The following is a 25,573-nucleotide window of genomic DNA, read 5'->3' as shown; positions in this document are numbered from 1 at the left end:
GCAAAATTTCTGATCCTGTCTAAAGGGAAATCCTTGGAACGGACCAGGAGAGCGGTGATTCTGGAGCCCATGATTCAGTCAAATTTGCGACCCTTCATCCCCTTGAGCTGCAGTTAGTCCTGCCTTGAATTGGTGGCCTTTACTTGAGCTGGCCCGAAGCCAGGGCCACTGGTGCAGAGGCCGAAAGTATTATTAGTTACCTCTGTGGCTCTCACAGCTTAGGCCAGACTGTAGAACAATACGATCGTTAAGGCTAGGAAGTAACTACTGTTCTTTCTGCATCCTGTTCCAGACTCCAGAAATGTGGGCAGAGTTCACAAACATCAAGGACTGCCTGTGCCAATGGGTATAAGATAGTCAACAGCCCGTTCTGGGCAAGTTGATCCCACCCTGGCTTCTCAATAAAAAGGGCATTTCTCCCTTGGAAAAGGTCACATTCATTCATTCATTCATTCATTCATTCAGTTAGTTAGTCTAGCATTTATTGAGCATTTACCAGGCAGACCGGGGATGCTGCATTGGTCAGTAACATGGCCTGGCAGTCAGCAAACAGGGAAACAGAGGTGTGTACTAGTTAGCTTTTCGTTTCTGTGACCAAATGCCTCAGAGAACCAAGGATTAGAGGTTTGGCTCACAGTGTTAGGGGTCTCAGGCCATCAAAGTTGGGAGGACGTGGCAAAGCAGACATGCCCATATCCTGACTGCCAGGAAACAGACAGACAGACAGACAGAGAAATATATGACCTACAACATAAGCAAATTATAAACAAATTTTGTTTGTTTTTTGTTTGGTTTGATTGGTTGATTGATGATTGATTGATTTGTTGGTTTTTTTTTTTGGCTTTTTTTTTGGCTTTGTGCTGGGATTACAGGCGTGCGCCATCACTGCCGGCTGATTTGGTTTGTTAAGACAGGGTTTCTCTGTGCAGTCCTGGTCAACCTGGAACTCACTCTGTAGATCAGGCTAGCCTTGAACTCAGAGATCCACCTGCTTCTACCTTCTAAGTGCCACATCAGCCAACTTAAAAAAAAAAATGTGGCCGGGCAGTGGTGGCACACGCCTTTAATCCCAGCACTCGGGAGGCAGAGGCAGGCAGATTTCTGAGTTCGAGGCCAGCCTGGTCTACAGAGTGAGTTCCAGGACAGCCAGGGCTACACAGAGAAACTCTGTCTCAAAACAAACAAACAAACAAACAAACAAAAGAATGTTAACCAAGTTGTGACTTAATGTCATTACTAACTGTGTCCCTGTGGGTGTCCATGATGCCTCTTAACTGATGTGGAAGGACCCTGTGCCATTGGCAGAGTTTAGGTCCTGGACTGTGTGGCAGGAGACATGAATGGGCCCAGTGCAGGCAGGCACTCTCTCTGCTCTTGACTGTGGATGTCTGGTAGCTTCATGTTCCCGCCCTGCGATCCTAGCTTCCCTGCCAGGCTGGACCATAACTTGGAATGGGGAGTTAAGATAAACCCTTCCCGGTTAGGTTGCTTTTGTCTGAATACTTCATCACAGCAAGAGGTAACAAAGCTAAGTCTCGCCCATTTGATTTTACCGTGCAGACACAGAGCCCCAGGCCTCAGTGCAGGCTCTCAATCCCTGAGCTGCGTCCCCAGCCTGGTTTCCAGTTTTCTTCTTTTGAATTTGGGGAAGGTTAGGACTCTGGTGGAAGTGATGTCACCTATCTTTTGAGACAGTTTGCACACTTTTGCACACGGCAGCACCTCTGTGGTCCTCTTGGGACTCTTAGAGAACTTGGCCTCTGCTATCTGGGAACCCCGACAGCCCCGAAAGAGCTTACAGTTTACAGGATCCAGCCCTCAGCAGCCAAGCCTGGGCGCATCTCCAACTAACCCACAGTCAAGTTCGATCATGAGCTTGGACCATTTTGGATGTGGCTTTGCTAGCCCCTCCCACTTCAAGCCAACCTGCTGTGTGGCTAAGGTGACAAGGAACTGTCCCCAGTGAGTCCTGCCCAAACTGCACTTCAATGATCTCTCCTCCTCTCCCCCTCCTCCCCTTCCCTCCTCCCCCCTTCCATCTTCTTCCCCTCCCCTCCCCTCTCCCTCCCCTCCGTTCCCCTCCACACTTCTTTTTTGTATTGGCTATGAACCTGGGCCTCATGTGCTACCTAAATCTGAGCTTTAATTCTACTAACTGACTTTAGAGCAACCTGCCTGCGGAAAGGCTATGAACTGGCAAGATAGATGCTTTCAAGTTAAGGTTTTGGGGGAGGTTGGTTTTTGTTTTTTTCTGTTGTTGTTTGTTTTGTTTTTTTGTTGTGTTTTGTTTTTCGAGACAAGGTTTCTCTGTGTAGCCCTGGCTGTCCTGGAACTCACTCTGTAGACCAGGCTGGCCTTGAACTCAGAAATCTGCCTGCCTCTGCCTCCCGAGTTAATCCCAGGATTAAAGGCATGTGCCACCACTGCCCTGCTTGTTTTGTCTTTTTATTTGTTTGTTTTTGGTTTTGGTTTTGCTTTTTTTTTTTTTTTTTTTTTAAGCTGGCGTCTCATTGTAGCCCAGGCTGGCCTCAAACTTGCTAATAGCTAAGGATGACCTTTGAAATTATTGGCAGGCATCCGCCTGCCTCCTTTATACAACGCTAGGGAATGAACCCAGGGTTTGCGCATGTGAGGCAAATGCTCTACCAGCTGAGAACTCCAGACCTAGAAGGTTTTTCTATTTCAAGTTAATTTCAGGTTAATTCTATCTAGTGGATTACAGTGGCTCAATGGCTGTGGCCCCAGGGATAAGCTTCAGATTGCAGTTTTAGAGTCTCGGCCTATGTCCTTCCTTAGTCCAGGGACACTCATCCCAGCTCCATGAAGAAAAAGAACGCCGGGCAGTGGTGGCGCACGCCTTTAATCCCAGCACTTGGGAGGCAGAGGCCAGCCTGGTCTACAGACTGAGTTCCAGGACAGCCAGGGCTACACAGAGAAACCCTGTCTCGAAAAACAAAAAAAAGAAAGAAAGAAAGAAAGAAAGAAAGAAAGAAAGAAAGAAAAAGAAAAAGAGGATGTGGAAGGGACCAGGAGTGTCTAGGGGAAGTTCCTCCCAGTACAGAGCGGTGCTAGAGGAAACAATCCTTCCTTTGAACAAGAAGGCAAAGTCAGTAACCACGCACAGACCAGTAAACCATAGCAGGAAGAGGGGCGCCCCTCTGCAAAGATCTGGAAGAGGACGAGAGCTTCATCTCTACCCAAACCTACACAAAACCTGGGTTGTGAGGGCTGGAAGGGGGACTCGGTGGAGAAAAGCATGCTCTGCTCCTGTAAAGGGCTGGGATTCTGTTCCCAGCACCCACATGTAACCCCGGTAACTTCCAGGTGTCCTGATGCCCTCGTCTGGCCTCTGTAGGTACTGCATGCATGTAGTGAGCATTTGCACATCCAGGCAAGATACCTGGATGAAACACACAAAACACATAAAACAAACGAATTTATATGGGGTGGTTGGAGTTAATAAATTGGAAGAGACAGAATGTAACACAATGTAATGCTGTTGGGGACTTAGCAAGAAACCAAGTCAGGAAGAACCCCTTGAGAGTGTTGGGGTGAGGGAGGGTTTACTGGTATTAGTTTCTGCTAGCCTGAATTCATCTTCAGTAACACTCCTACCTTTAGTGCACACATGAGTGCATGCTTCTAAACATACACACACACACACACACACACACAACACACACAAAGCAAGAACACACAAAAAAAGCCTGCAAGGAAGGAAGGAAGGAAGGGGGTTGAGAGAGTGAGGGAGAGGGAGACTGGGAGAGAGGGGGGAGGAGAGGGAGAGGAGAACATTGGGGATCATAAGCAGAAAATATGTGAAGATGTTTATTTTAGGATTTTTGGTGTGTGTGTGTGTGTGTGTGTGTGTGTAAGCATACATGCATGCACACATGTATGTGCACTATGCTTGTGGAGGTCAGAAAACAATCTCACATGTCAGTCCTCAGATGCTTCCCACCTTTTGTTTGAGACATAGTTAATCACTGGCCTGGAACTTAACCTCACCTTACAGGCCACTGCTCACAAACCACGCCCTTTACCACTGTTCCTCCTCCTCCTCTCCCCCCTCCTCCTCCTCTTCCTTCTAGTTTGGCTTTTCAAGACGGGGTTTCTCTGTGTAGTCCTGGCTGTCCTAAAATTCATTTTATAAACCAGGCTGGCCTCAAATTCAAAGATCCTCCTGCCTCTGCCTCCACTTTTTCTCCTCCCTCCTCCTGTGGCTCTCTCTGCTACAGAGGCTAAATCCTGGAGAACTACATCTCCCAGGCTCCCTTGCAGTTAGCAGTGGTAAATGACAGGTTGGGTCCTTGAGAAGCAACTGGAACTGTTGTGCTGAGGGAGTTAATGCTGCCTAGTTACTGGTGTGTGACACTGCCTACTCTGCCCCACACAGCTGACACCTGAAAGCCAACTCAAGTTGGGGAGGTCAAAACCAGAGGCAAAAGGTCACCAGGACCACAGAGAAACCCATTGTGTGTCACCTGGGTGTCTGCTTGTTATAGAAATGCTGGGTGAGAGGCTTGGTTGGCTTTAACCCACGAAGTTCTGCTTAAAGCACAAGCACCATATAAATCTAATATGGCACATGGGTGAAGTACACTGGTGTGGTACACAAGACACAGGTGTGATGAATGGGTGGGGTACACAGGTGTGCTGCACAGGTGCTGTACACAGGTGTGGTACACAGGTGTGCTGCACAGGTGTGGTGCACAGGTGTGGTACACAGGTGTGCTGCTCAGGTATGGTACACAGGTGTGCTGCACAGGTGCGGTACACAGGTGTGATGAATAGGTACAGTACACAGGTGTGCTGCACAGGTGTGGTACACAGGTGTGATGAACAGGTGCTGTACACAGGTGTGCTGCACAGGTGTGGTACACAGGTGTGCTGCACAGGTGTGGTACATACCTGCAATCCTAGCAGAGGCAGCAGAATTACAAGACCATCTTTAGCCAACATAGTGAGTTAGCAGCCAGCCTGAGCTACATGAGACCCTGTCTCAGAAATGAGGCTGGCTCTAGACAGGCAGCACATCTGTTAAGAGCACTAGCTGCTCTTTCAAAGGACCTGAGTGCAGTGCCCAACACCTATGAAGTGTAATGGGAGTGGGTAAGATCACAGTCTGCCTGTAATTCCATCTCCTGAGGATATACACTCACTCACATATATACATGTGCTGGTACACATGTGGTATACACTCACTCACTGACACATACATACATACACACAAAAATAAAAATGGGTATTTATTTAAACTTGAGCAGTGTAGAAGAAATGAGTTCCTGTGTGAAGGATGGCTGTGTGTTGCCTTGGGCTTACGCATATAACTGTTATTTATGCTGACACAGTATTTGATGCCGTGAGTCTGAAAACCATTCCTCTAGTCATGGACATTGAGGCAGAGGAATAAAAGATGACCCGAGACACACTCTGGGTTCAGATGTATTTAAAATTAAATGACAGGAGGGAAAATGACAAGGGAAACAGAAGTTGCCAAGGTAGGGTGTGGCAGGAGAAGGGATGGAGCCAGGAGCACGTGGGAAAGGCGGCTAGGAGGGATAGCTGACAGGGTGTTTCCAGGGCTCCCCGCCCCCAGCTTCCCTGTCCCCTCCTGAGGTCCCCTTGGGCCCCATCCTGGCTCCACCCCCACCCCATTGACTATATAGGGCATCACTGCCTGTGACTCTCAGGCTTTGGCTGCCAACAGACACCAACCATGCCAGCCGACCTCAGCGGGACCTGGAACCTTCTCAGCAGTGACAACTTCGAGGGCTACATGCTGGCCCTGGGTAGGACGCTAGGGTTGTGCAGCTAAGGGGACAATGGTGGGAAGCGAGGTCTCGGGTTTCCAGGGTTGAGTGAAGGCAGCCTGTTCTGTCCGTTCCAGGTCCTCTGTCTGTTGAGGGCTATGTTCTCAGCTGGTCAGCTCCTGCCCTTGTCCCAGATTTTCTGCTCCTCTGTTCATCCTCTTTCTTCTGACCCCCTTGTCTTGTCTGCCTGTCAGTCATCCCTGCCCACACCCATCTGTCCCTCGCTGCCCTTCTGTGTCACTCGAATCCCAGGTGCTTCTGTACCAACTTTGCGTGGATATGGTTGGGAGCGGCTGGGGTTCCTAGGGGCAGGGCGGGTCCTGGCGCCCTAAACCAGCCAGCCAGCAGCTGCAGTCTGCCTGAGAATTCAATTTCCCCGCCAGAGCCGAGCCTGCTTGGCCAGTGCAGGAGTCCAAGGCGACTCCTGCAGATGAACAGGCAGAGTCAGCCAGAGCTGCTGCGCATGTGTGCGGTGGGAGCGCTGCGCCCTAGACCCTGAACCCTGTGGTCACCAGTGGGGTGCGTGGGTCCACGAGAGAGGGTCGGATCACTGTCCCCTCTTCCTAAAAGACTCTCGGTATGACGCTGGCTCTACAGATGTGGCAGATTTGGGCAACTGTTCTCGCGTAGAGACTTGGGCTTGGATTTGTTTGTTTGGGTTTTTTGTTTGTCTGTTTTGACAAAAGGTCTCACGCTGTAGGTCAAGCTGGCCAAGATCTCACTTTGTAGACCAGGCTGATCTCAGACTTCAGGACACCTCCTCTCTCTGTTTCCCAAGTATAAGGATAAGAGAGAGAGACCTTGATACACTTGGTACTTGACCAACTTCCTTTTGCCTTCAAGTACATAGAACAGACTCCGAACCCCCAGTAAAAGCAATTTTAAAAAATTCTTCTTTAGGGGCTAGAGAGATGGCTCAGTCACACACGTGGCAGCGCCCAACCATCTGATCGCCCTCTTCCGGCCTCTCTGGGCACTGCACACATGCAGTGCACAGATACGCCTGCATGTAAAATTTATAAACGTTCTCTTGAGTCAAGTATGGTGGTGCACACCTATAATCCAATATTTGGAAGTGGAGGGAGGCAAGAAGATCAGAAGTTTAATGTCACCTTTGCCTATACAACTTCAAAGACAGCATGTGTTATATAAAATCCTGCTTTAGATCGAGCTGTTCTCTGACTTACACATGCATACCCACACATACATTAATGTAATAATTATAAATATAATAAGAACAATAACTTTTTAGGTATTGACTTTGCAACTCGTAAGATTGCAAAGTTGCTGAAGCCACAGAAAATGATTGAGCAAAACGGGGACTCCTTTACCATCCACACGTGCAGCAGCCTGAAGAACTATCTCGTTCACTTCAAAGTCGGAGAAGAATTTGAGGAGGACAACAAAGGCCTGGATAACAGAAAATGCAGGGTAACTGGTTAGGGTGCGGCTGAGGGCTGGGGCTTACACTTAATTTTTTTTTTCAAGACAGGGTTTCTCTGTGTAGGTTTTTTTTTTTTTTAAATTAAAATGTAACATAGGCTGCAGACTTCACAAAGTTAACTAGGCACGCAGTCTACCTGGTGATATTTAAGGATCCTGCCAGAGTGAAGCACCGTTTCTCTCTCCCTTCATGCAGAGCGTGGTTACCTGGGAGAACGACAAACTCACTTGTGTACAGAGAGGAGAAAAGAAAAACAGAGGCTGGAGCCACTGGATCGAAGGGGACCAGCTCCACCTGGTACGGATCCATCCTGATCTTTTGAAAACATTTTGGGGGAGAGGGGCTGGGAGGAGAGGTTTAGATCTCTATTTCTTTATTTGTATTTGTGTGTGTGTGTGTGTGTGTGTGTGTGTGTGGCCACATTCATGCAGTGTGTACAGAGACCAAAAGAGGGTGCTAGATCCTTATTTTAAATCTCTATTTCTTTATTTGTATTCATGTGTGCACTGGGTGGGGGTGGGGTGCCACATGCGTGCAGTGTGTGCAGAGACCAAAAGAGGGCGCTGGATCCCCTTGGGACTGGAGTTACAGGTGGTTGTGTGTTACAGGTGCCTTATGTGGATGTAGGGAACTGCACCCTGGTCCTTTGCAAGAGCAGTAAGAACTCTCAACTACCGAGCCATCTCTTCATCCCCTTGTTATTTATTTATTTATTTATTTATTTATTTATTTATTTATTTATTTTGGTTTTTCGAGACAGGGTTTCTCTGTGTAGCCCTAACTGTTGTGGAACTCACTCTGAATCCCAGGCTGGCCTCAAACTCAGAAATCTGCCTGCCTCTACCTCCCAAGTGCTGGGATTAAAGGCATATGCCACCACTGCCTGGCTGTTATTTTTTAATACATTTTTTTTACTATAAAAAAGTTGTAGTAATGGTATATTTTGATCATACTCTATGTCCCTTCCTAAGTCCTTCCAGACTTCCTTTATCTCCCTACCCACCTAACTTCATATTCCTTCTCTGAAACCAAAATAAATAAATTAAACACAACAACAACAAAAACAACCTCCAATAGAAGCACAGAGCCCCTTTGCAGTGATCAAAGGGGGCAGTGGTTTGTTTCACAGCCACAACTGTGTGACTACAGGTCACAGCTCAAACCAGTCAATACTTCTAAAGTACAATCTAGAAGGTATAAAATCTGCAAAGTCTAAAGCCAGGGCTGGGTAAGATGGATACACCTTCAGTCCTAGTACTTGGGAGGGAGAGGCAGGAGGAACTTTGTGAATTTGAGACTAGCTAACTTGTTTTACATAGTGACTTCCAGTACAGTCAGGGCTATGTAAAGAGACTCTGTCTACATGTATGTGTGTATATGCACACACAGATGCATAATTATACCTGTAGCTATGGGTCTACACTAACTCCAGTAGAGGCTGTCAGGATCGAATGGTCGGATACCCGTTTCCTGTCAGCAGGAGAAGTAAGGATGGAGAAGACAGTGCATTTGGTATCAGAACTGTTGAAAATGCACATCACCTTTTTTCTTTCTTCCTTCTTCACTCCCTTCCTGTCCTAGGAAATGTTCTGTGAAGGCCAGGTGTGCAAACAAATCTTCCAGAGAGCCTGATCCTGTCCAGCAACAGAGCCCACTCGGGGCAAGTCCTCATGCCAAATTATCTTGCAGAAGGGACGGGTGTTTGTCTGTTCTGGGTTAATGAAGGGCCTTGTAACTGAAATGCTGTCACGCAGCCTGAACGAGAAACTATTTGATTCCAGGACAGTTTCAGCCCCAATAAACCTGTTCAAATGATGCTGGTATTTTTTTTCTTTCTACACTTAACATGACTTACTTGTTTGTTTGTTTATTAATTTATCTATTTGAGGGGCTGGAGAGATTTATTTGTTTGTTATCTGAGGGGCTGGAGAGATGGCTCAGAGGTTACAGCACTGGCCGCTCTTCCAGAGGTTCTGAGTTCAATCCCCAACACCCAAGTGGTGGCTCACAGCCATCTGTAATGGGGTCTGTTGCCCTCTTGTGAGCTACAGGCATACATGCAGGAAGAATGCTGTGTACATAATAAATAAATCTAAACAAAAAAAAATATGTATTTGAGACAGGTTCTTACTGTGTAACCCTGGCTCACCTGGAACTCATTATGTAGACCATTATGTTGGCCTTGAACCTACAGACACTGCCCTGTCTGAAAGGGGCTTAAAAAGAGAGAATTGGGGGTTAAGGGAGTGTGGCACGGTGGTGTTGGGGAAGGGGGTGCCCAGGCAGGCCCTTGCCCCAGCACCTCTTCCCCCTGAGGGACCACACACATACACAGACATCATATAGAATAGTTTATTCAGGGTAGAGATTGGGAGTTAGTGGTAGAGAAAGGCAGAGAGAGAGAGTAGAGTAGTGGAGGCCGGTTATGACCACGTGGAGAGAGGGGGGAGGGGAGGAGAGCCCAAGGGGCAGAGAGGTGAGAGTAGGATGAGAGAGGGGGGGGGGAGAGGCCAGTAGCCCCTTTTATAGTGGGCCAGGTCTATGGGGCGGGGCATACCTGGCCGTGGCCAAGTAAGTGTGGGGTGGAGCTTAGACAGAATACCAGCACTGTCTCTGCCTCCTGAGTGCAGGGATTAAAGACCGGGGCCACAACCCATTATTTTAAGGAGTATTTGAAAGCCTGTTCTGGCTGGGCGGTGGTGGTGCACACCAAATCCAAACAAACAAACAAACAAAAAACCAAAAAACCCAAAAGCCTGTTCTGTGTGCAGAATACACGCTGGGGAACAGAACGTGATTCCCGCCTCTGAGGCCAGTGAGAAAGGTTTCAAAAATAGCTTCTGAAGGTGGACAGGTGGTGGCACTGGCCGGGTGTGAGGATGTAGAGGTGACCCATGCCAACAGGAAGCACTTTAGCTGGAAGGCCAGGAAGTCTTTCAAGGGATTTGTTTGCTTGATTTTATATGGGGTCTCAGGCAGCTGAGGCTGGCTGAGTTGGTACCCTTCGGCCTTGGCCTCCCAATGCTGGGGTACTTACACACATCTTCACACCTGGCTCACACCTGCACATTCAGTCTGGTGCTACAGCGTGTGCTTCAGCTAACTGAGCACAGGGTGTACATGGGTGGTGAGAAGAAACCAGAATAAAGTAGGTCCTCAAAACCTAGCATCAAAGACAGAACTTGAAAGGCAAGATTTTTAAAGTCGCAGTTTGGTTGGCTGGAGAAATGGCTGAGAACACTGGTTGCTCTTCCAAAGGACCCAGAGTTCCCAGAACCAACAGTCTTTTATAACTCCAGTTCCAGGAGATCCAACACCCATTTCTGGCCTTTGTGGGCACCAGATATGTATATGGTACATAGACATAGATGCAGGCAAAATTTCCATACACGTAAATAAAAATCGGCGGCCAGCAAGATGGCAGTGGGTAAGGGCCCTGGCTCTCCTCTGACGTATGAATTCAATCCCCATTTGGTAAAGGAGAGAACTGATTCCTCACAAGAGCTTTCTTCTCTAATGTCTACATGTGCATTGTGTGTATATATGTGCGTGCACACACGCGCGCGTACGCACACACAAGCATGCACACACTGGTCAGACCTGTCCCCAGTGTAAGAGGAAGGTCACACAAGAAAGTGTGTTGGTCCAGTATCAGTTTGACAGGAGCTAGCCTAGCCAGAGACAAGCTCTGGGCATGCCTTAGGGAATACGTGGATTTAGTTAATAGAGGAAGGCACCATTGCCTGGACTGAACAAAGGGTCCTTAAGTCCCCACTGTGAGACTCCCAGGCTTTGGCGGCTGGAACCTGGGTCTGTGAGTCAGCACAAAGCCTTCCTTCTTTACCTTGCTATCCTCAGGGTATTTTCCCACAACAGTAGAAAGGAATCTAGGCAGTAGGGAACCTGCATGATCACAGAGGTGATAGGGTTTTTAGTGGGGAGGCTCTCGGATATGTAGATAAGAAAGTCCCAGGACAAGTCCCCTTAACAGGCAAGGACTCCGTCTGGAGCACAAGCAGCCTTTTTAGAGGAAGAATCCGCAGTTCAGGAAACTGGCGAGCAAGGCAGGCAGGATGCAAGGTGAGGACTGTGGTAAGATGACCGTTTCGTCCTCTAGCAGCTGAAGGAGGAGGAAGCCCACCCGGAGAGAGCGATGTGGTGGAAGCCGGAAGTGAGGCTGCAGCTCGGCGCAGGGGCGGGGCTGCTCAGCAGGGGGATAGATCGAGGGATGGCGGGAAGCCGAGCAAGGGCTTTCAAGCCGATAGGACCACCCAGATGGGAACAGCATTCTGAAGCCCGCTTGAAGTCCCAGCTTCAGGAATCTTAACACAATTAACATTCTCTGTCATGGTGGCCAGCATAGAGACAGTGCAGCCCTTAGGTTTTAAGCCCGGTTCATTGATATTTTAACATTTTATGTGAAAAAATATATGTGTATATATACACATATGTGTGTATGTATGTTTGTATATATATACATATATACATATGTGTATATATATACACACACTATATATATACCTATATATATCTATACATATACTATATACATCTATATATATATAGATGCTGGCCATCTTCACAGCAAATACTAATTGTGCTGCGACTCTGGAAGCTGAGGCTTCAACTACAGACTCCTTTTATCCCCCCACATCAGGATGGTTTTTCCTGATGCCTTTCTATCTTGCCTCTCAGTAAAGATTTAGGGGAACATCAGACAGACTAGGAGTCAAGTGTCTGAGGCCTAAGCCCGACAGTTTATGCCCGGAAATAACCGAATATTTTTAGGAGCCAAAGGAAGGGCTTCCGTGGAGTCAAGGACGCGATAGCTGCACCAGGCGCAGGATTCGACTTCCGTCGCATGGCTCCGGCTCCTTCTCTGCAGGCTGGCGCCAGCTGGCGGGGCTGACCCGGCTCCGGCTGGAACGAATGGCCACTAGAGTTTCAACTCGAAGCGTCCACCAGGGGGAGGCTGCAGGACCTCGCTGCGCAGAGCTGAGACGGGCTGCCACGTGTTGGATGAGGACTGCGGGGAGCCGCGGGCTCGGTCCTTCCCCCAAGCAAGGGCTGGGCTGCCTGTGTAATGACACGGAGAAAAGGCAGATTTTAAGGAATAAAAAGAGGGGGCGTCTCGCGACACCTTCTGCAAAGTATCTGAACCAAGCCAGCTTTCCTGGGAGGATCGAGAATTCCGACTCCGCAGCCTGGACTCCAGGGGAGCACGAGAGCTGTGCAGCGGCAGAACAATGGAAGCCTGTGATTAGGGAGGTGACCTGCAGTTCCACACGGGGACAGCAGCAGGGAAGCAGAGGGGACACTTGGTCCTTGGTTTTAGTTAATTTTTATTTATTTATTCCTGCCCAGTAGGAATAGAGAAATCTTGTCTAAAAAATAAACGATTAATAAAAGCAAGTAAACAAAAACGATTTTTTAAAAATTAGCATTAGTACACACAGAAACACACATCCTTTCTGCAGGCAGGGGAATTGGAAACAAGGTCTCACTTTGTAACTCTGGCTGGCCTGGAACTCAGAATGTAGACCAGGCTGCCCTCTAACTCATAGACATCCACCGGCCTCTGCCTCCCTAGTGCTGGTATTAAATATGTGGGCCACCACACCCAGTTTTTTTTTCTTCTTCTTTTATTTGTTTTTTGTTTTTGAGACAGGGTTTCTTCGTGTAGCTCTGCCACCACCACCTGGCTATTCCTCTTTTAATTGTGGTAAAAATGCATATATGAGCGTCAAGGAGATGGCTCAGCCCAAGAAGGCTCTTGACACTAAGCCTGACAACCTGAGTTTGTAATACCTGGACTCCACATGATGGGAGAGGATGGAGATCTGAAGGCTGTCTCTGATCGCCATACCTGAGTTAGCACTTACACACAAGTAATAAACAAATATGTGTAAGTAAAATACACATAGGGTGGCGCAGAGCCTTAGAGCTATATCACCAAAGTGGAAATGTGCTGTCCCCACAAAGCTCACTTCACTAGCATGCAGAGGCCCTGGGGTCGTGCAAGCATGACAGACAGCAAAAAAAAAAACCACATTAAATCAACCACGCTGGTCACTTTAAACCAGTATTAAGAAGCCGGGCGGTGGTGGCACACGCCTGTAATCCCAGCACTCTGGGAGGCAGAGGCAGGCGGATTTCTGAGTTCGAGGCCAGCCTGGTCTACAGAGTGAGTTCCAGGACAACCAGGGCCGTGTGGAGAGGGGGGTGCCCCAGCAGGCCCATGCCCAGGCACCCCTTCCCCTGAGGGACCAGACACACACACAGACATGGTATAGAATAAAGTTTATTCAGGGCAGAGGATGGGAGTTAATGGGGTAGTGGAGGCAGAGAAAGGCAGAGAGAGGGAGAGAGTAGAGAAGTGGAGGCCGGCCATGGCCACATGGAGAGAGGGGGGAGGGGAGGAGAGCCCAAGAGGATAGAGAGAAGAGAGGCAAAAGGAATAAGAGATAAGAGAGAGGAGGGCCCAGCACCCTCTTTTATATGCCAGGCCTACCTGGCTGTTGCCAGGCAACTGCAGGGAGGCGGGGCATACCTGGCTGTTGCCAGGTAACTGTGGGGTGGAGCTTAGACAGAACCCTAACAACGCCCACTCCCCGTGGGCTGGAACTGCTATTTAAAGAGCTTTTGCTATTTGTCTTAAAGAGCATCACAACTCTAGGGAACTTGGATAAGGGAGATACTGCAATATTTTTATTTGTGGAGGTGGTATTGTGTGTGTGTGTGTGAGTGTGTGTGTGTGTGTGTGTGTGTGTGTGTGCAGAGGTCAAAGGTCAAAGTTGGGTGTCTTCCTCAATTGCTGTCCATTTTGTTTTTTGAGACAGGGTCCCTTGCTGGTCCCTTGCTCATTTATCAACTGGCTGGCCAGGGAGCTCCCAGGAGAGGGAGCTGCCTGTCTCAGCACCCTCCTGAGCACCCAGCACTAGGATTACAGGCATATACGGGCATGCACCACCATACCCGGCTTTTACATGGGTGCTTAGGATTTGAATTCTGGTCCTCATACTTGCACTGAGGCCTCCCTCCTCAGCCCCAGTGTCTGGCTTATTTCGCATACTATTAATCTCTAAAGTCCATCTGAGAGTGAGTCAGAATTCCCTTTCTTTTTAAGGCTGTTATATAATGATTTTGTTTTTATTGATGAGTATATGAATGTGTCAGCATATGCCGCGTGTCACGTGTGTGCAGGTATTTAAGAAGATCTCCTGGAGCTGGAATTACAGGTGATTGTGAACTGCCTAGCATGAGTGCTTGAAACTGAACTTGCAAGAGCAGTACATGCTATTGTTGTTGTTGTTGTTGTTGTTGTTATTATTATTATTGGATTTGATTTTTTTGAGACAGGGTTACTCTGTTGTCTTAGTCAGGGTTTCTATTCCTGTACAAACATCATGACCAAGAAGCAAATTGGGGAGGAAAGGGTTTATTGAGCTTACACTTCCACGTTGCAGTTCATCACTAAAGGAAGTCAGGACTGGAACTCAAGCAGGTCAGGAAGCAGGAACTGATGCAGAGGCCATGGAGGGATGTTTCTTACGGGCTTGCTTCCCCTGGCTTGCTCAGCCTGCTCTTTTATAGAACCCAAGACTACCAGCCCAGGGATGGCACCACCCACAAGGGGCCCTCCCCCTTGATCACTAATTGAGAAAATGCCTCACAGTTGGCTCTCATGGAGGCACTTCCCCAACTGAAACTCCTTTCTCTGTGACAACTCCAGCCTGTGTCAAGTTGACACACAAAACCAGCCAATACATCTGTATAGCCCTGGCTATCCTGGAACTCACTCTGTAGACCAGGCTGGCCTCGAACTCAGAAATCCTCCTGCCTTTGCCTTCCAGAGTGCTGGGATTACAGGCGTGTGCCACCACCACCTGGCTATTACTATTTTTATTATTAAGATTTCTTTATTTATTTTATGTATGTGAATACACTGTCTTCAGACATGCCAGAAAAGAGCATCAGATCCCATTACAGATGGTTGTGAGCCACCATGTGGTTGCTGGGAATTGAACCCAGGACCTCTGGAAGAGTAGTCAGCGCTATTAGCCGCAGAGCCATCTCTCCAGCCCCCTTTTATTACTTTTCAAAGATTTATTATTTTGAACTGTGTGTACATGGGGATAGTATGTGCATCAGGCATAGCGGCTGGTGGTAGCTAGAGGCACGGGTCCCACTGGAGTTACAGGCTGTTGTAAGCTGCCTGCCATGGGTCCTGTGCATGAGCTAGAGTGTACTAACTGCAGAGCTATGGCTCCAAAGGCTGAATTATTAGTCCTTGGGTTTCGAGACAGGGTTTCTCTGTGTGGCCCTGGCTGTCCTGGAACTCACTCTGTAGACCAGGCTGGCCTTGAACTCAGAAATCTGCCTGCCTCTGTCTCCCACGTGCTGGGACTAAAGACATGTGCCACCTCTGCCTTGTGTCGCTAGACCACATTCAGTTTGTCCTTTCTTTCATTGCTTTCTGGTTCATTGTGTCGATAATACTGCTATGAGTGAAAGTGTTAGAATGTAGCAGCTGCAATCCAGGTCTCGGTTGGCTAGAGCAGCACGATGCCACAGTTCAAGGCCAGCCTGGGCTATAGAAGTGAGTTTCAGGCCAGCCTGAGCTACACAGCAAGTTTCAGGCCAGCCTGGTGAAACCCTATATGGCTCAAAACCAAACAAAATAGGGTACAAAAACAAAAAACAAAAAAACCCCTCACTGGAATTCCTACCTCAATCCCTTTGGCTGGGAAGTGGAATTCCTGGGTCCTGTGGTAATTCTGTGGAAGAACAGCCAAAATGCTGCACGCCGAGGTTACCAGTGGACATTCCCACAGAGAGGCTTTCTTCCTGTCTTCACCAACAACTGTCAAATCCCTGGATTTGACAGTCCCCATCCCTGTGAGTGAACTTTAAAAAAGAAAGAAAGAAAGTGGTAAAATCTACATAACATCAAATTGACCATTTAAGGGCACCAGATGCGGCTTGGTGGTAAGGCATTGGCCTAGCTTGTGTGAAGAACTGGGTTTGACGGCCAAAACTGAAAAATCAAAGTTACCTTTCTACTTCATTTATTTTGTAAAGATCTATTTATGTATATGTGTGGACATGGGGTGGTAGATGTGTGTGCATGCGTCCACAGAGGCCAGAAGCAGTGTCAATCTCCTGAGGCTGGCCATGCGGCAGGTGGGACCAGCTTGACATGACTGCTGAGAACTGCACCTGGGCCGGGCGGTGGTGGCGCACGCCTGTAATCCCAGCACTCTGGGAGGCAGAGGCAGGCAGATTTCTGAGTTCGAGGCCAGCCTGGTCTACAGAGTGAGTTTCAGGATAGCCAGGGCTATACAGAGAAACCCTGTCTCAAAAAAACCAAAAAAAAAAAAAAAACAAACAAACAAGCAAACAAACAAAAAACAAAAAAACAAAGACCTGCACCTGGCTGACATAGCAGAGAGCTCTCCTAAGTGCTGAGCTATCTCTACAGCCCCCAAAGTTATCTTTTAACCTAAACTACACAGTTCGGTGCACTAAATACACTTACGACGTTGTTAGCCATAACTGCTGTTTAACTCAATAATGTCTTTCTCGCATTAAAATTATCACTGCACAGAGTAGCATACACTTTTAATCCCAATGCTTGGGAGGCAGAGGCAGATGGATCTCTGTGAGTTGGAGAGCAGCCTGGTCTGTATAATGAATTCCAGGGCAGCCAGAGCTACACGTGAGACCTGTCTGTCTCTTTCTCTTCTACCATCTGTCCACCCACTCTCTGTGTATATTACTTTCTTATTCTTTTTTTTACGTATGTGTATCCGTGTGAGTGTATGTTGTGTCTGTTTGTGTGCCTGTGAAGATCAGAAGAGGCTGTCAGATCTCCTGGAGCTGAAGTCACAGGCGGCTGTGAGCTAGCTACAGGTGTGGTGATGGACACAGAATAGAAAGAACTGAGGCGGAGGCATTTCTCCTGCATCCGCTATTGTTATTATTGTCGAGAAAGGGTCTCCATCTGCAGCTAAGGCCATCCTGGAACTGCTTACATCATAGCCAAGTTGATCTAAATCATTTGCCCCCTCTCGCCTTTTATGATCACAGGCCTGAGTACTATACTTGACTCGTGATTTTCCTTCCTTCCTTCCTTCCTTCCTTCCTTCCTTCCTTCCTTCCTTCTTTCTTTCTCTTCCTTCCTTCCTTCCTTTTTCTTTCCTTCCTTCTTTCCTTTCTTTCTTCCCTCCCTCCCTCTCCTCCCACCTCTCCCCACCCCTCTTTCTCTTTCTTTTTTTTTTTCTCAGTGTAGCCCTAGCTGTCCTGGAACTCCCTCTCTAGACCACGCTAGCCTCAAACCTGCCTCTGCCTCCAGATTAATGCTGGGATTAAAACATTAGAGGTATGCACCACCATGTCTGATTTTTGTTTGTTTGTTTGTTTTGTAGACAAAGCTTTACTGTGTAGCTCTAACCTGGTCTGGAACTTGTTATGTAGACCAGGCTGGCCTGGAGTGCATAGAGGTCCATCTGCCTCTACCTCCTGCATGCTGGTATTAAAATCATGCACAACTATGCCTGCCCTACTTGTTTTTATTTTTGTTTGTTTGTTTGTTTGTTTGTTTGTTTTTTGGTTTTTTTGGATTTGGTTTTTTCGAGACAGGGTTTCTCTGTGTAGCCCTGCCTGTCCTGGGACTCACTCTGTAGACCAGGCTGGCCTTGAACTCAGAAATTGCCTGCCTCTGCCTCCTAGAGTGCTGGGATCACAGGCGTGCACCACCACCGCCCAGCTTGTTTTGTTTTGTTTTAAATATATGCTTTTACCCAATAACCAAATTCACATCCTTAAACTGCACCTCCAAAATCAAGATTTTGCAAGCATGCTGGTATACACCTTTAGTCCTAGTGGTTGGGAGGCAGAGGCAGGTTGATATCTGAGTTCAAGGCCAGCCTGGTCTACAGAGAGAATTTCAGGACAGCCAGGGCTACACAGAGAAACCCTGTCTAAACAAAACAAACAAACAAACAAAAAACTGGAAAATAGCAAAATTCCCTCAAGATCTTTCTGCATGTCTCTGGAATGCTGGCATGGACTTATAGGCGCGAGTCACCATACAGGTTTCAAGAACTTCTCATTCCCTCAAATGGGAACTTCTGGACTCAATAAGATCCCACAGAGCTCCTCCCAACCCCAACCTACTGTCTGTCTACGGCTTCGCCTATTCTGACTCCTCATATAAATGAGATCATACAAGGAACACATGTGTTCTTCCACTGAGGACAGCACTTTCAAGGTCTGTCTGCACTGTAGCATGCGTCCGTCCTCCATTTACCTTATGTCTGAGACGTCTGAGTGATATTCCATTTTATAGCAAGGCAACAAATGGCTGGCCCACCATCTGTTGATGGCCGTTTAATGACTTCCACATTTCAACCATTGTGAACGGGGCTACAGTGTGCATTCATGTATTAAATTCTGCTCACAGATCTGATTTCAGTTTTTTGGGATATCTGCCAAGGAGTTAAATCTCGGTAACATAGTAACTCTGTGTCTAACTTGTTAAGGGGTTGAGAGCCTGCTTCCCACCATGCTCACCCCATTTACACCCCCAAAAGCAGTTCATGAGTTTTATAGGTTTTTAAACTTTATTTATCATCATCTTCATCTTTCTTTCTTTCTTTTTTTTTTTTTTTTGGTTTTTTGGATTTGGTTTTTTCGAGACAGGGTTTCTCCGTATAACCCTGGCTGTCCTGGAACTCACTCTGTAGACCAGGCTGGCCTCGAACTCAGAAATCCGCCTGCCTCTGCCTCCCAGAGTGCTGGGATTACAGGTGTGCGCCACCACCGCCTGGCTCATCATCTTCACCTTCATCATCTGTGTGTATATAAGGTATGTGTGTATGTAAGCTGTGTGTAAGCTGTGTGTGTGAGGTGTGCGTATGAGAAGCATGTGTAAGGTGTGTATGTGTGTGTAAGGTATGTGTGTGAGGTGTGTGGGTGTGTGTGTGTGAGGTGTATGTGTAAGGTTAGTATAAGATATGTATGTAAAGTGTGTATGTGAGGTGTGTGTATGTTAGGTGTGTGTGTATAAGGTATATATGTGAGGTATGTATATCTTAGTTGTGTGTGTGTATGAGGTGTGTGTGTTAGGCATGTGTGTATATGGGTAAGGTGTGTGTGAAAGAGGGGTGTGTGTGAGGTATGTGTGTATGTGTGTGTGTGAGGTGTGTGTGTGTGTGTAGGTCAGGTCTCTTCTTCCATCTCTATGTGGGTTCTGGGGATTGAATGCAGGTTGCCAAACTCACATGGCAAGTCCTTTACCCACTGAGCCATCCTGCGGGCTTCATGGTTCCTATTTTCTACATTAGAGTTATTTCCTCTTTTCTGTGTGTATAGACTCTGTGTGTTTAGACATGCATTCAAAATCAAACCCAAGACCTCATGTAAACTAGACAAATGTCCACCACTCAGCTACACTTGAGTTCACAAGGGGAAAAAGGAAGAGGAAAAGGAAGTCTGCAGATAAAAAGAGAACCGTATAGGTTTAGTCTTTTATTTGTTTGTTTTGAGAGGTTTCACTGTGGAGCCCTGGCTGTCCGGGAACTTGCCCTGTGGCCCAGGCTTGATTAAAAGTGCGAATTCCCCACACATACTTACTTTTTTTTTAAAATTCAATATTTTCGAGTACTGGAGAGATGGCTCAGGGATTAAGAAGACTGTCTGCTTTTCCAGAGAGCTGGTTCAGCTTCAGCACCCACATGGGGGCTTTCCATTCCCTGTGACTCCAGTTCCAGATCTGGTGCGGTCTGGCCTCCTCAGGTACCAGGCATGAGCATTGAGAACACATATACATGCAGGCAAAACACGCATACCTGTAATGAATAAACATATTCACTTCTGTCTCTCTATGCATACATGAACTTGCATGCACATATATGTAAGCACATGTGAGAGTCCCATGTGAGTGCCTGTGGAGGTCACAAGAGGGTGCCGGATCCCCTGAAGCTGTGGTTATGGGCAGTTATGAGTCACCAGATGTGGGTGTTGGGAGTGGAATTTGGGTTCTTGCATGCTCATAGCTAGTGAACCATCTCAGCCCTCTCTCTATTTTGTTGGTTTGTTTGTTTCTGAGACAAGGTCTCACATAGCACTGTCGTTGCACCTGCTGTAACCAGAGAGGACCATGAGCTTCTGGTTCTCCGTCGTCCACCCTTTGAGTGGACAGGAATAACTGACCTGTGCTACCGAGCCTCCGTCGTGTGGCCTGAGGATTGCGTGCACGGCAAGGATTCTGCCAACCCAGCCCATTCCCAGCCCCATGAAGCTATTCTATCATGATTGCTTAGGTTGAATTCAGTTCTGCATTTATTTGTAGGTTCCTAGAATATGAAAGAAGGGCCATAAAAAGAATGATGAATTCAATATATATTATTCTGACACTGAAAAGGAAATTTTTTAGGTCATACCAAAAGCACTAATTTATTATGACTAGGCACAATGAGTAAATTCTTTAAACTTTTTCATAATCTAAGTAATAAGAGAACGTGAAACAAATGATTTAAATTTGTGTTTAATTTACATTGTGATGTTGACATTGATGGAACTGATATAATCATAACACATCATGGTGACAGCAAAGGCAAATTAGCTGATGTATACATTGATTCAGAATATTACCACTAATCAGAATATGATCTAGCACTTGGGAGGAGGAGTGGGAAGATCAGCACTTGGGAGGAGGAGGGGGAGGACCAGGAATCCAAGGTCATCCTCAGCTATGTAATGAGTTCCAGACTAGTCAAGGTTACAAGACTGTGTTAAAAAGTAAAGGCACCCTCACTAATAAACAGAGAGGTCCACACCTGTGGCCCAGAGTTTATGAGGTGGACGCAGGAGGATCAGGAGATCAAGTTATAGGAAAGGGGCCACAGGGATGGCTCAGTCATAAAATCAGTCTCACAAGCTGATTTTAATCTTCAGAACCCGTAGTACTAAGGGAGAGCCTCGCCCTCAGAAAGAAGTCCTCCAACCTCCAGGTACATGCTGAGGCATGCCCATGTCCCTACATATACACTCACAAAATAAATGTTAAAAAAATGCAGTATGTTTGCCAAGATGCTGCTATGCTCACCTCTTGATGATAATAGACTAAACCTCTGAACCTGTAAAGTAGCCCCAATTAAATGTTGTTCTTTATAAGAGTTGTCTTGGTCATGATGTCTGTTCACATCAGTAAAAACCCTAACTAAGACAGAAGTTGGTACCAGGAGTGGGATTTACTATGATAGGTTTGACCATGTTTTTGTTTGGAAGAGTGTAGATTTGGGGATTTTGGATTTGGAAAGTACTGGAATGCTTTATGTGGGGCTTAATGGGCTATCCTAGAAGGAATATCGAAGACTTTGTTGCTGTGAGTGATTTGAACTATGCAGACCTGGCCCAAGAGGTTTCAGTGGAGAAGAATTTCAGTCTGTGACCTAGAGGTTGTTTTTGTAGTATTGTGGTGAAGAATGTGGGTGCTTTTTGCCATTGTCCAAAAAGTCTGCCTGAGGTTAAGGTGAAGAGATGTAGATTAATTGCTTTGAAAATAAGTCTCAAAACAGTCTGCTGTAAATTTTGTTGTGTGGTTAATAAAATTTCACTTTTATGAAGAACATTTTAATGAAAAGGAGCAAGTTGAGAAAGGAAAAATACAAAATATATGATTCAAGGGTTCAATTAAAGGGACACCAGGAAGTAGATTAGAGCTGAATTCTATGTTCTAGAAGATACCAGATTAAGGGAGCACGGTAGCATCTGGGCAGGCATGGTGCAAGAAGAGCTGAGAGTTCTGCATCTTCATCTGAAGGCTGCTTGGAGAAAGAGTACTGGCTTCCAGGGCAGCTGGGACTATTAAAGCCCACGCCCACAGCAACACACCTACTCCAGCAAGGCCACGCCCACAGCAACACACCTACTCCAGCAAGGCCACGCCCACAGCAACAACCTACTCCAGCACACCTCCAAATAGTGCCACTCCCTGGGCCAAGCATATACAAACCATCACAACTCATTTGGCTATAAATTGAAATCAGGGTCAAAATGTTCCCATCTTCAAGGGATTATAAAAATGAGTTCCCAGCTGATTGGCGGTGGTGCCCACATTTAATCCCAGCATTCCATTCGGGAGGCAGAGGTAGGTGGATCTCTGGTGTACAGAGGGAATTCCAAGACAGCCAAGGCTACACAGAGAAACCCTGTCTTGAAAAATCAGAAGAACAAACTCCTGTGTTTTGAAATTGGAAAATATAGCCGCAAGGAAAATTGCTGTGTAGGTTTCCTTAAGGGTGTTTGCCTGTGTTCGTCTGTTAGAAGCTATGCCTTCCAAACCAGAAGTAATTGGTTTTCTTTCTTTCTTTCTTTTTTTTACTGTGCGTGTTGTGTGCATGTGCCTCAGCCTCCTGCATATCTATATATTGACCTTAGAAGTAGGAACTGAGGGTGCCAGGCTAGATGCTGCTTGTCTTTTCTGACACTGATGCCCTGGCCCTCTGTCTCACAGGCTCGCCTGTCAGTAAGGAATGGAGGTTCTGGATGTCTTGTCTTTGTATGAATTAGCTGGCAGGCGAAGCTCTGTCCCCTGGTTGAGGTGAAGAGTCTATGGAGAGAGCAGACTTGGACGCAAGACAGGGAGCAGAGTTTATATATGGACTTAACCTGTCAAGTACAGACAGGTCTTCGAAGAGGCTGTGACAAAAGCAAGCAGAGAAAGCCAGGCATCATGCTGTGTGCCTATAATCTCAGCACCTGAGGGATTGATGTAGTCAGAGCAGGAGTTCAAGGCTCGTCTCAGATACATACAGAGGTTGAGGCCAGGTTGGGCTACATGAGAGCCTGTCTCAAAACCACAAAAGGGGTCAGAGAAAAGAAGAGAAAGAAATCACAGAGAAATAGGATTGTGGTTGAAGGAAGAAATAAAATAAAAGTGTTGCTTAAAATTCTTTTTATTTTTAATACAGAAGCAGGTGCTAGCAGCCAACCATTGGACTGAGTGCGGGGTCCCCAGTGGAGGAATTAGAGAAAAGACTAAAGGAGCTGAAGGGGCTTGCAGCCTCATCAGAAGAACACCAATATCAACCAACCAAACCCCACAGAGCTCCCAGGGACTAAGCTATCAACCAAGGGGTACACATGCATTTGTAGAAGAGGACAGCTTTGTCGGGCATCAGTGGAAGGAGAGGTCCTTGGTCCTATGAAGGCTCCATAGAAGCCCCAGTGAAGGGAAATCGAGGGAGGGTAGGTGGGAGTGGGTTGGGTGGAGGAACATCCTTATAGAAGCAGGGGGAGGGAGGGTGGATAGGGGGTTTTCTGGGAGGGGGAAAACTGGGAAAGGGAATAATGTTCTAAATGTAAATAAAGAATATATTCAATAGAAAATTCCCTTTTCTTTCCTTCTTTCCTTCCTTCCTTCTTTCTTTCTTTCTTTTTTTTAATTTAAAGCTGGGTGATAGTGGCTCCCTTTTAATTCCAGCACTTGGAAGGCACAGGAAGCTGGACTGCTGAGTTGGAGGTCAGTCTGGTCTACAGATGGAGTTCTAAGACAGCTGGGGCTACACAGAGAAACCCTGTCTTGAAAAAAAAAAGATTTGCTATGAATGTGTGTATACATATGTGTACCTTGAGTATGTGTGTAGCTCAGAAGACAACTTTCGGGAGTCATTTCTCACCTTTGACCTTGTGGAAGAGGCGGGATCTTTCTTGTTTCTCAGGCTCCTGTACTGCATGCTCCAGGCTAGCGGCTCCTGGAGCCCCTGGCCCACTCTCTGTCTCTGCATCCCGCTCCACAGCAGGAGTCCTGGGATGACAGATGAGCGGCCACACTTCTTTTTCCTTGGGTTCTGAGGCTGAGCCTTGGCTTGTTTGGCTTGCAGCTCTAGTGATTTTGCCAACTGAGCCATCTGCCCGGCCCACAGTGAGATTGGGAAGAATCATCGTATCTTGTATGTTAATGAGAATATCTGTCTGCCTGTCTGTCTGTCTGTCTGTGTGTGCGCCACAGGCCATATTTATTGCAAGCCTGCTGAGGTCAGGATGTGGCACCAGATCTCCCGGAACTGGAACCACGGACGGTTGTGAGCCCCCACAGGTGGGTACTAGGAACTGAATGCAGGTCCCATTTGAGGGGAATAAACACTCCAAACCACGGAGCCACTGCTCCAGCTCTTTGTTGTAGACTTTTAATCTTCTTATAGAAAAATGAGGCAGCACGCCTGTTAAAGAACAAGGGAGCCCTTTGGACAATTTGGCATGGTTTCAGACCATCGCTGGATGTACTGCCTCTGACGGAGTTCACGCCTTGGAGTGTTAGCTCCTGGACTTGCTCCTGTATGGCTTCAGCTTGGTCTCCACAGGGCTGTGAGGCTGTGCCTAACGATAGATTTCTGTGGTTGCTAAACCCAGGAAATAATGCCATTGTGGCTGACTCAAGGCCTGTTCTGCTCTTGTATTTGTGAACCGCTCACACAGCATTATGGGCAAAGCCCTACACAAGACGCAGGTGAGCTGGTCAGTTAAGGTATGTACTAGTCATGACCTTGCCTGTGACAGACAGACGAGGGGGAAAAGACAGAGAGCTAGAATAAAGTTACATATAAAAGAAGCCTTGGGCTGCAGAGATGGCTCAGCGGTTAAGAGCACTGACTGCTCTTCCAGAGGTCCTGAGTTCAATTCCCAGGAACCACATGGTGGCTCACAACCATCTGTAATGGGATCTGATATACTCTTCTAGTGTGTGGATAGCTGCAGTGTCCTCATATAAATAAATAAATAAAATATTTAAAAAAAGGGTTCAAGAGAAATAAGCAATATTTGGGGAAGATTATTGTTATTATTATTATTATTTTCTGTCCTAAAGAAGTGAATTAGGGGCCTCATGAATTCTTAGGCAAGCATTCTACCACTGATTTGTATGCCCAGTCCTGTGCAAAGGGAAAAGATGTGTCCTTCTGGTAGGCACCAAGGTAGGCAAAGGCACTTACCATTAAGCCTATTGGTCTGAGTTTGATCCTCAAAACTCACATGGCGGAAGGAAGAACCGATTTCCACAAGTTGATGTCCGACTTTGCAAGAATGAGGGCCTGAGGTCCAACACCAAACCCTACGTAAAAATGCTAGGCGTGGAGGCTTGCGAGGCCACAGCTGGGGAAGCGGAGACAGGGGGATCTCCAGGGTTCACTGGCCAGCACTCTAACCCCACTGGTGAACTCCAGGCCAGTAAGAGACCCTGTTTCAATAGAGGTGAATGATGTTCCTGAGATGACACCCACGATTATCCCTTGTCCTCCACACACATACACAC

The 25,573-nt window shown here is 47.0% G+C and overlaps 2 protein-coding genes across 2 annotated transcripts in view; one reads left to right on the top strand and one right to left on the bottom strand.

Annotated features, from left to right (window-relative positions):
* Lzic (leucine zipper and CTNNBIP1 domain containing) overlaps window positions 1-25,573 on the bottom strand; it is an 85,168-nt gene that overhangs the window by 41,586 nt on the left and 18,009 nt on the right. The gene's annotated exons all lie outside the window — the stretch shown is intronic.
* On the top strand, window positions 5,708-9,072 carry Rbp7 (retinol binding protein 7). The gene is made up of 4 exons (XM_052178188.1): window positions 5,708-5,792; window positions 7,066-7,244; window positions 7,453-7,554; window positions 8,839-9,072. Exons 1-4 carry the CDS (start codon window positions 5,720-5,722, stop codon window positions 8,887-8,889), a joined length of 405 nt encoding a protein of 134 aa, XP_052034148.1. The 5' UTR covers window positions 5,708-5,719; the 3' UTR covers window positions 8,890-9,072.

This window comes from Apodemus sylvaticus, chromosome 3 (assembly GCF_947179515.1).
Source record: "Apodemus sylvaticus chromosome 3, mApoSyl1.1, whole genome shotgun sequence".
NCBI classification, from domain to species: domain Eukaryota; kingdom Metazoa; phylum Chordata; class Mammalia; order Rodentia; family Muridae; genus Apodemus; species Apodemus sylvaticus.
This window is presented reverse-complemented; position numbering and strand designations above follow the sequence as displayed.

Excerpts from the sequence above, each read along its gene's own strand:
- Rbp7 (XM_052178188.1), top strand. The coding sequence starts at position 5,720 with ATGCCAGCCGACCTCAGCGGGACCTGGAACCTTCTCAGCAGTGACAAC. Across the intron at positions 7,245-7,452 it reads TGGATAACAGAAAATGCAGG|AGCGTGGTTACCTGGGAGAA; the intron begins GTAACTGGTTAG and ends CCCTTCATGCAG. Across the intron at positions 7,555-8,838 it reads AAGGGGACCAGCTCCACCTG|GAAATGTTCTGTGAAGGCCA; the intron begins GTACGGATCCAT and ends TTCCTGTCCTAG.